The sequence below is a fragment of the Fopius arisanus genome, unplaced genomic scaffold (genome assembly GCF_000806365.1).
Source record: "Fopius arisanus strain USDA-PBARC FA_bdor unplaced genomic scaffold, ASM80636v1 scaffold00058, whole genome shotgun sequence".
NCBI classification, from domain to species: Eukaryota; Metazoa; Arthropoda; class Insecta; order Hymenoptera; family Braconidae; genus Fopius; species Fopius arisanus.
The window spans coordinates 776,368-786,573 of record NW_011887797.1 but is presented as its reverse complement, the minus strand read 5'-3'; the positions used below and the strand labels follow the sequence as shown (position 1 = coordinate 786,573).

At 34.1% G+C, this 10,206-nt stretch overlaps 4 protein-coding genes across 4 annotated transcripts in view; 2 read left to right on the top strand and 2 right to left on the bottom strand.

The window, feature by feature from the left end:
• Slmap (Sarcolemma associated protein) overlaps positions 1-2,385 on the bottom strand; it is a 4,440-nt gene extending 2,055 nt beyond the window's left edge. The window contains exon 1 of the mRNA XM_011308224.1: positions 1-2,385. Coding sequence (XP_011306526.1) covers positions 1-1,490 — 1,490 coding nt within the window. The 5' untranslated portion in view covers positions 1,491-2,385.
• LOC105268551 (zinc finger CCCH domain-containing protein 10-like) overlaps positions 1-6,033 on the bottom strand; it is an 11,366-nt gene extending 5,333 nt beyond the window's left edge. Inside the window, exon 1 of the mRNA XM_011308215.1 lies at positions 5,945-6,033. The gene's annotated coding sequence lies outside the window, so the exon portion shown is untranslated. The remainder of the gene's footprint in view (positions 1-5,944) is intronic.
• On the top strand, positions 2,823-4,051 carry LOC105268550 (G patch domain-containing protein 11). Its single transcript, XM_011308214.1, has 2 exons — positions 2,823-3,354; positions 3,445-4,051. Exons 1-2 carry the CDS (start codon positions 3,129-3,131, stop codon positions 3,978-3,980), a joined length of 762 nt encoding a protein of 253 aa, XP_011306516.1. The 5' UTR covers positions 2,823-3,128; the 3' UTR covers positions 3,981-4,051.
• LOC105268552 (mucin-5B-like) lies at positions 4,141-10,060 on the top strand. Its single transcript, XM_011308217.1, has 6 exons — positions 4,141-4,486; positions 4,594-4,718; positions 4,791-4,942; positions 6,004-6,118; positions 6,646-6,762; positions 7,237-10,060. Exons 1-6 carry the CDS (start codon positions 4,357-4,359, stop codon positions 7,381-7,383), a joined length of 786 nt encoding a protein of 261 aa, XP_011306519.1. The 5' UTR covers positions 4,141-4,356; the 3' UTR covers positions 7,384-10,060.
• Positions 10,061-10,206: the final 146 nt, after the last annotated feature.

Genomic DNA, 10,206 nt, shown 5'->3' with positions numbered 1-10,206 from the left:
GAATTGATGATTATTTTTTCATTAGAATCAATTTCCTGTAATTTATTATGATTGTCCTCACTCACAGCCAAATTTTCAAGGTCATCAATATTTTCCGAATCAGCAATCATCTCGTTCAATGTATCCAGTATTGCATTAATAGCTTCCACTGGATTCAGCCCGTCTTTTGAGTCTTCTGATAATTTGGAGTTCATATCCTGGAGTGTTTGCATATAATTTCGAAGGCTAGTTATTTCTTTGTGAATTTTAACAGAGTCTGAACGATTCTCGTTGAGCTTTTGCCGAAGAAAATTACCAATTTTTGTTTGACGCATTACTTTCTCTATGAGGTCTTGTTTTTCTTGTGCAGCTGAGAGTACCATTTCTGTTGATGTTTGCTCCTTATCAACTAGTTTGGCCTCTAATTGTGCGAGATTCATCTCAGCTGTACTGTACTTTAATGCTAATTCTTGCAATTCAATTTGAGCATGTTTTGATATTTCGTGGAGACTCTGACATTCCTCTTCTGTCTCATTGAGACGACTCTCAAGGGCAATTAATTTCTGAGTGACTTCTAATTTTTCCTGATGTACTTTTTGCAATGCATCCTTGGCAGCAATTTGATACTGAGATTTTTGCTCCTCGAGCTTGATGAGCTCTGTTCTGATTTTGTCCTCGGTGAAATTCTTCGAGTAAGCAAGGAGCTGGCTCTCGATGGTTTTCACGTGAGTTAATAGTCGATCCTCATCAATTAAAGCCTTCCATGACTGTGTCGCTGCTTTTCTCGTATTTTCCACCAACTTCTGAAGATATGCTAGTTTAGAATGAAGCACTTGCTCACGCCTACTAGCCGCCCGGATATATTGATCCAATTTATAGAGATCCTCCAGGGTAACATCTCCGTCTGGATTGGTACCATACATTGTTCTCGAAGCTTTAGCCTCTTTTCCATCAGGAAGAAATAGTTTGAGGGTGGCAATTATGCAGCCGTGGGTGACTTTCCTCGTACTTTCCATGACATCCACACCAAATTGAACGATATCACCTGAAGAAACTTCAGTGGCTTTTGATTGTAAACCAGTGGAACTGAGACGCTGATTATTAACGAATGTTCCATTGCTACTTCGAGTATCTTGCAAATAAAATTTTCCAGCATTGTACCACAGTAATGCATGATTACGCGATAATACTTTGCAATCAAAAATTGCATTATCTGGTGATGCACGTGTACGTGCCACTGATCTACCTATTTTAACTGGCAGATCGAGCACAAGTGTTCTATCTTCGAATGCATGAGAATTATCACGGCATATTAGCATACCTTTGGCGGTCATCTTGTTTGTTTCACTCTCTGTACTCATGTTGTTATCGTTTTCATTCGTGAAATTGGCATTTTGCACCCAGCCACTGCTTGCCACAACCATAGCCACAGGAATTTTTTCCGATTTTATTGAATAAGTCTCTTGATATTCCTTATTAGTGGAAAAGCTCTGTCCTATTGCAAAGTCCATGTGTAGTATACGAACAATTGCCCACACAACTAACTAATGCACTTGGAATTTAACCACCTCAATTATTCATTTATTTTTTTTCTCAGGACAACGTGAGAAAAATGAAACGTCCAATGAGGTACATGGGGTGGTTCTGTTGGTTAGCATGTTCCTATAATGATGCAGGTTAATTGAAACGTCTTATCAATGAATCATCATATTATAATCATCATAATAATCTTCATTCTGAGCATCCACTTCCAGATCTAGTTGACTGTTCTATTTTTCTCGGAACTCTTTCCAACTGCCCCAAAATCACCCTCTACTGTCAGATGTACTTTTTTTTGTTTTACATGGAGAGAATTGTCTCGCGAGTTTATGATAATTCTTTCAGAGTATTTTAATGAGAGCACTTTTTATTCCTTTAGACGTGAGTTTTCTATTTTGGCTGATGGCTTCCTATATGAATTCCAATGAGATCACCGAGAGAACGGAGAGAATCCAACACGAACCAGGCAGTTTCCTCCTGACAATTCTCCCACAAATGAGTTATGCCACTTTTTCCACTCCTTCAGTTCTAACTTCACGCACACAACACCGATCTTCAGCTCTCGTCGTGGCAATGACACAATGGCCAGTTCACTATACGCAAAACATCTTTTTTAAACGTTTTTCATTTTTTTTTCTCTCCCATAGTTGTCCATTTGATTGTGTCTCGCATGGGAGTACAGTAAGGCAGACGATGCAGACTGCTCCTCGGGCCAAATGACTTGTTCTCTCCTCTCTCTCACTGCTTTCTTGTTCGATGTTACTTTTTTTTTTTATTCTTTTGCCACTTTTTTTTTTATGATGGATGGAATCCTACTTTAGGAGCCGCAACCAGCAACCGTGTGTACTGTTTCGATTTCACTGTTCCAACTTGTTGGCAAGCTCTGCCAACTGCGGTCAACAAGTTCCGCGTTCCACACGATACCTATCGATCCGTAACGAACACACCCGAGAACAGGCGTGCAAATTATTTTTTTTTCATCTCTCTATTATTCAAAACCTTTCAAATTCATCTTTCATATTTTTTGAAAATACATATTTAAAAACGTCCCTCTATAGTCAGCATAACATTCCGGCATTAAAATTGATTGTCATTTTCATCGTTCGTTAAAATAACACGATGATGGATCAGATGGTGCTTTTGAGAAAATTTATAATGGACCAATTCTCCATAATATATATACAATAATATGGTCTCGTAAAAACCTTAATCAAATTGAATTATCCACGTTTTTTGTATTTAAAAATATTTTTACGTATTGTTTGTCATAAAGATTGTACAATGTACAGTGTATGTTTATATTAAAGAAGAAGTAATTTTAAATGAAAATAGTAGTTTGAACTTTTGATGTGATATTCATAGGGACAGGTGAATGTTTTCGAGACAGTTGATATATGCGTAGAACCATAGAAACATAACCTATCAATGCAAAACACACGTCTGCGTTGATTCTGTGAAACCAAATGGAAAAATACTGACATTTTACCAAACAGTGAAAATTACACGCAAGTTGTATTGAATCGGAATAAAGGTGCTATTGCCCTTCACCCTTTATAGCCAGATAAATCCCGTATGCAAATAGTATTATAGCATATTTACAAGCAAACAAAATGTCAGACGACGATGATTATATGTCAGATAAGTTTCTCGTTGAAACAGAGAAATGCACTCCTCCGAGTTTAGTATTCAAAAAATCTGAGCAACGTGAAATAGAGCTTTTAAAGAGGAAAGTAGCTGCTGAGGAAAAGATGAGAGAGAAAAATAAATCAGCCAAGGCAATTGAACAAGAAAGAAGAGAGGAAGGTTTAGCGTCAGCTATAGCTAGTAGTAACAAAGGTAAACATATACTGACTATTAAGTAAACATTACTAAAAATATTCCTTATTTCTCGTTATGTCTGCTATAAAACCATTTAATGCGTTTCAGGGTTCAAAATGTTAATGAAAATGGGTTATAAACCTGGTCAAGGTATAGGGAAAACTGAATCTGGTCGTACAGAGCCCATTCCAGTTGATCTTAAAACAAATCGTCTGGGTCTGGGAAAATCGGAGAAAAGAAAATCCACAAAATCCATCAATCCAACAGCTAAACTGGAAACACTGAAAACTGAAGATTTTCGTAACAGAATATCGACGAAAAAGAGCGAACAATTAACAGTAGGTGATTTGTTGAAAAGTCAAAAGGTCTGTGAAGTACTCGACGTTAAAGAAAATTTAAGTGAACCAAAGGAAACTTGGTTTTGGCCAGAAGTTAAGAAAGAAAACAAAAGCGATGAGGAGGTGGAAGCAGAGGAAGATGATGAAGAACCTGAAGAGACAGTACTTCTCACAAGTGAAAAATTAGAAATCATTACCAAATATCTGCGGGATAAATATTTTTACTGCATTTGGTGTGGTGCGACTTATGGTAATGATGAGGACTTGAAGGATAATTGTCCTGGGAGTACACGTGACAGTCATTGAAGTATTTTATTTCCAGCACTTGAAACCAATTGATTAATTTTTTTTGTAATAAATAAAAGAATTCCATTTTATGTTTAGAATCGATACTATTTAAATATGAAAATATATAGAAAACACAGAAACAGGGGACTAAAGATACTGAGAATTTTACTACGAAACAAGAATAAAAGGTTTGGAGCCGATGTTCATGGGGATGTGTGGGATGAGGTGAGAGAAGTGGGAAAAGTACTTGTAGTTAAAGCTATTAACTCTTGGCAGGAGTTCTCGTACCTCCTGAAGATTTTTCGAGATGTGAAGGGCTCGTATAAAAGGCAAAGTGCAGTATTTCCCACTTTCATTCTTATATTAGCTCTGGCTAGTTGTTTTATTGTGAGAGATGAACAACAGAATGCTTAGAATTTTTATATATTCGATTATTGGAACTGAGATGATTTCGGGCACTCTTATCAGTCAAAAAATTGATGACACCTGTGAAACCCTCACGTCAGATATCCATATAACAAAAGGTAGTTGTGCTCATATAATTCGTGTTTCCATGGTACGAAAATTGAAACACATATTGAAAAAAAATGAAAGATCTCTTAATGATTGTTGATTCAACCATTCTTTACAGAAGAATTTGATGAAGGTGGAATTTTACTCAGAACTTGTTCCGACGATTTATCTGTTACAAAATGCGAAGGCTTTTGCAACTCTCAAGTACAACCTAGCATTATGACAGCAACAGGATTTTTGAAGGTAGTTTGAAAAAAATTATAATAAATTCTCGATATCTATAATGGACTCGTGAACAAATTTTCGTTCACTCAGGATTGTTATTGCTGCCGAGAGAGTTATCTCAAAGAGAGAAATGTCATATTACACGACTGCTACAGTCCAGATGGAATAAAGTTAGTAGAACCAACGACTGCAACGATGGAGATAAAACTACGAGAACCCGCCGACTGCAAATGTTTCAAATGTGGAGATTTCTCCAGATAAATTCTCATTTCAAAAAGAATAAATATTAAATAAATTGTAAATCAGATGGAAAATGTACTAAAATATCTTGTCATTTGGTAGATGAAATAAAATTAAAAATATATGAAGCAAAATCAAAATTGTCAATTTCTACACAAAATGATTTGATTTTTTTAGCGCGTTATTTAAACAACCGATTTATATTGATTGAAGTAAATTACTGAGCGAAAGAATGAACAATTTCTATATAAATCCTGATCATGAATTAAAAGCCTGATTCTACAATGATTGTCAAAAAAGTACAAACATTGAATCTCTTACAGCTCGTACACGCCATCAAAACTTTTCTAATCTCAACCCTTCATAACCCTTTACTTTTAATAATATTTATCAGTCATTTTCGTCACTTTCTATACGATGTTGCGCGCTCACCAATGGTTAATTGCTATTAAAAAATCCATACCGAATAATTATCGAATTATTGGACTATTGAATTGATCTAGCGTGGTTAATTAAGACATTACCGAAATTATTGAAAAATGCAAAGCAGGAAGAATAGAGAAGAATAGAAAAGAATAGAGTTGACTTTTACAGTTCGTACAAGTAATGCCACTCTTTTTTCTCCCCTGGGTTTCTTGTCTCGTAAATGGAGCTCACCCCTGGGTATAAAAGTGACCAGCATCTAAGATTCTTAGCACAGTATCCATTTTGCTGATACTCGAAAAATGTATCAGAAGAGCTGGTCAACATTCCATCTTGGTAAATAGGATGAAGCCACTCGTGAATAAAACAATTGAATTTTTTTTTCAAGCATAATGCAATACACCTTGAACTGCATTATGAGCAAGTCTCATTCAAGGATTTCACTTAGAAGATGGATAGTTGTTGTAATCAACCGATTAATTATAGATTCAATCACTATCTGCAATAATGTCTACTTTCTTAATTTACTGTTATATTGTATTTGGATATTTTGAAATCGTATAATTTTATTGGGCACTTACAAATTAGTGGTCTTTACTGCACTTCACTGGTGCTTGCAATGGGAAGTTGAGGCTCTCGTTGGTGTTGATGAATGCAAGATGACTAAGATGTTACACGTACTCAAGGCTGACGGATGTCTTCCGAAACGAATCCCCAGTTTCATCTGCCATGGACGTTGCAGCAGCTACATACAGGTAAAATATTTATTTAAAAATGAGACTACACACACATGGACAATTGTCCATAAAGAATTATAAGCTACGTAAATGAATAATTCACAAGTAACTAGCACAAGTAAGCCATATGAATAAATATAAATAGTATAAAAAGGTATATCGAATAAACACTATAGAAATAATAAAAAATACAATTCTACTTCTTAAAAATATAAAATTAACCACTTGACTGAAACAATGTTGCCAATATATTGAAAAAGACTTTTATTATTAAAAAACGATGTATAATCAATTATATACACGCAGAAATGAATGCAAAAATTAATGTGAAAAATCTCATTGATGATACTTAATAATAAGGAATCTATTGTGTATTGTTTTCATTGGCAGAGGAGAATCTAAACAGAGAAAATAAAGGCATGAGAAAGTGGCGGAGAATATTGGCAATTACCTGGATGACTAATGAAAGGAGGAGCAAAACAAAATGTGGCAAAATAAAATTATGAGGTTCTAGTAGAAAAAAAATAATACACTTTATTTTGAAGGTTTCTGGCTCGAGAATGTGGCAAATGGAGAGAAGCTGCATGTGCTGTCAGGAGAGCGGCGAACGTGAGGCAACGGTTTCTCTTTTCTGTCCCAAAGAAAAACGCAAGTTTCGAAAAGTAATGTTGTTTATTTATATTAATCCTCAATATAACGGCACCTCAATGTTTATTATATTATTTTTAAATTAAACTACGAAACTTGTAGTAAGCTGTATTTTAAAGTCACTCCAGAACAAACTGACACCACGGGATTGGAACTGCCATGTTGTTTTCGTTTTCGCTCTCGATTTGATTTAAGGGAATGCGGAATATGAACCGTTTCTTATTTTAGGAATGTAAAAATAAGCGGTAAAATGAATGTTTTAACAGTATAGTGAGATAAAATGAATTTCGGATTGTAAATAACTCGAATAATTGAGTTCAATTTTTCAATTTTATTTTAATTTCGAAGTGCTACGAAAAACTTAAAAATGGAATCCAGTTAAATGCTAGTGTTTGTCATATAGTTCAGAGATTTTGTTAAAAAACGATTGATTCTCATTATTGATTTGCTTATGCTGTAATAAAGTGAGGTTTTTCCTTTTGAATTAGATAACAACGAAGGCACCACTGGAATGCATGTGTCGTCCATGCACTGGTATCGAAGAATATTCAGTAATACCTCAAGAAATCGCAGGTTTTGCTGAAGAAGGACCCCTGACCAGTTCAGCACATTTTAGAAGATCTTCTGTGCTTTAATAAAAAAATACAACGTATAGTTATTGAATAATCGACCAACACCAATACTCAGTACGAAAAATTCCGGATTCGAGCAAATGATAAATGAAAGAAATTGTCATTTTCATAAATTATTTCGCGTAACTTAGCACCTTCTTTATTTTTTTTTTTCATACATAACATAAGATGAAATGAGAATTACCTGTTAATGAATCATAAACTTCAGGAAATAAGAAACGTTAATATTTTGAGCATGAAAATAGAAGAGTTGAAAAAATATAATTTCCATTTGACTATCCACTGAACAAGGTTTCCAAATGAATGAAGAAAATATATCCCTTTTATCCTCTGGCATGGAGTTATTTTTTTTTATTCTTTATTATAGATATGATTTAATATAGAAGGTGTATGTGTTTGCATGTTTATAGTGTATTATTTCTGAATTCTTAGCGTTCAATTTTTCATTTATTTATATTCATACCCATATACATATACATATAGGCAATTACAAATATGTATATATATAAATATATATATATATGTGTAATTCATTTATTGACCGATGAATAAAAAAGTAGTGTGAAAATATGCAACGGATCTTTTCACGATTCCTCTTGGCCCCTCAAGAGTTAATTGCACATTTAACACTACCCATTTGTTCATCAAATGACATCATCATCACCTTAACTTTTTCTTTACTATGTAGCTATGTTTATTTACAATATTATAACATCCTCTTGTTTTTTTTTTGTCAGAGTTAGGTATCATCCCTCACACCCTCGAACTTCCATCCCATTCAATTTTTCGCTCCTGCATTTTTTTTTCATTTTAATAATTATTATTCTATACCTTTATTCAACAACTTCAGTACTCTCGTATAAATTATACTAGAATTGTATAATATATTTATTTATAATTTTATTATTAATTATTTATTTATTCATTATCTAATTCGTGCACCACTTTGAGGGGGTCTTGACAAAATAATCGACAAAATAACGGAGTGGGTGTTTGTATGGAACGTCTTTGAGAATCAGATCATGGGATGAAAATGATAGATTCATTTGAGTACAACAAAAGATGGTTTTGAGGAAAAAAAGAGCATGTAGATCACCCCATGGATTGAAATGCTTACATTTGCTCGAGTAATATGTCGTATTTTCAGGGGTAGGAGGCAAAATTATATTAAATTCACATCATCGTTCGCTCATTATTTTTTTTAATTATTTTCCTCTTATGTTCGTAGTTTAACGGAGTGTAAAAAATGAACGTACAATGTTCAGCTGTCCGTGTCTATGCGCGGTCATTTTCTGTTGATTCACCTATCTTTTACACTCTAATAAAAAATTACAGAGACAAAAAAGACTCGAGACACGGATCCTGCGAACACTTACAGCGATGATTTATTTTATTTTATATTTCAAAATCATTTTGTCGCACTTTTGAAGATTTTCATACATTATCGTTCGTCCATTGAGTGAGTAACTACAGTATGGCGATTCCATCCAGTGAATCTATAAATTTACTTGCAAAAGTTGGTGATGCGACTCAATTCATTTATGTACATGCAAAATAAAAAATGATCATTTATGTACCTAGGCGTCTTATTTATCTGTAACCGTTGTTTGATCATTCATTTTTCGGAATTCATACCTCAATGAATAACTTCTCATCAATACGCCAAAAGGGAATCTATAAGAGAAATGGGGCGAAAGAATCAAATGATTTTCAGTAATAACGAGAAAATGTTTCATGTTGGGGAATATCGAGTTGAGACAACTGATTCCGCCAAAAAATTTTCTCGCCTTTCCACTTGATTGAAAATCTTCATGTCATCGCCCCGACCAGCCGGGCGTCGATCAATATGACGATAACTTCTCATTGGATATCCACCCACGATCACGACACGATTATTCTGTGTCTATTTTTCTCTATCTACTCCTCCCAATTTGTTGGCTAAAGTAATTCCATCGAAAAATCATAATAGATTGTATTCCCTTTCCTCACCAATAATATACTATCTACAATAATTATACGTGCAGGCGAGTACTCGCCGTGCCGTCCATGTATTCATCTCAGTTATCCTTCATTTGCATTGACAAATTAATCATGTGGTTTTTCCGGACCTCCATGCAATGTCAGTCGGTCTAAAAAAAACTCATCCGAGTCTCGACGTACACAATATATATCATATATATTCCTCATTCAAACGGTAGTCACAAGTTCACGTTCATAAAAAAAACTCACATGAGCAAACGTCCAAACATTCGTTTCCATTCCGTTCATACAGTTCACTTTCCTAATTAATCCTATTGTTTTTTTTTTCTTTATAAATAATTAGGGCTGTTTTGAAAAATAGTAACGTTTCGTTAAAGCACATTATTTTCAGTGTTCCGTAATGATGCTGTGGATCACCTCTTAATCAAGTTATTAGAACAATTGTTGTTTTTTTACTCTCAATTTTTTTTGCTGGCTCAGTCAAAGTTTGCTCACTTAAGAAAGTAATGTTGGACTGACTGATTTCACTTTTTGGAGAAGAACCGTCACAATATCGTCTATTTTTTTTTTATCAATGTACTCATTATAAATCGTTCTTTATTTTTATTATTGTTGCTATTGTTATCAATGATTGACCGTGCAAAAAAGCGTAGAGCTTTTATCAATGCGTCGTTACGTCTTCATTTTACATGAGCACAAATACGAAAGAATAATATATTTCGAATAAATCATGTACGTATTCCGTATGAAATTTTTCATCTTCATTTTTATGTTGCATCGTGTTTGTTTTTCACTCAATTTCAAATGATTCTTTAATGAATAGATAATAGATAATAATAGATAATA

Bases quoted from the DNA above. Each gene is read 5' to 3' on its own strand.
- LOC105268550 (XM_011308214.1), top strand. From the start codon at position 3,129: ATGTCAGACGACGATGATTATATGTCAGATAAGTTTCTCGTTGAAACA. The intron at 3,355-3,444 runs GTAAACATATAC...AATGCGTTTCAG, and splicing joins TATAGCTAGTAGTAACAAAG to GGTTCAAAATGTTAATGAAA.
- LOC105268552 (XM_011308217.1), top strand. From the start codon at position 4,357: ATGAACAACAGAATGCTTAGAATTTTTATATATTCGATTATTGGAACT. The intron at 4,943-6,003 runs TGGAGATTTCTC...TGAGGCTCTCGT, and splicing joins GACTGCAAATGTTTCAAATG to TGGTGTTGATGAATGCAAGA. The intron at 6,763-7,236 runs GTAATGTTGTTT...CTTTTGAATTAG, and splicing joins AAAAACGCAAGTTTCGAAAA to ATAACAACGAAGGCACCACT.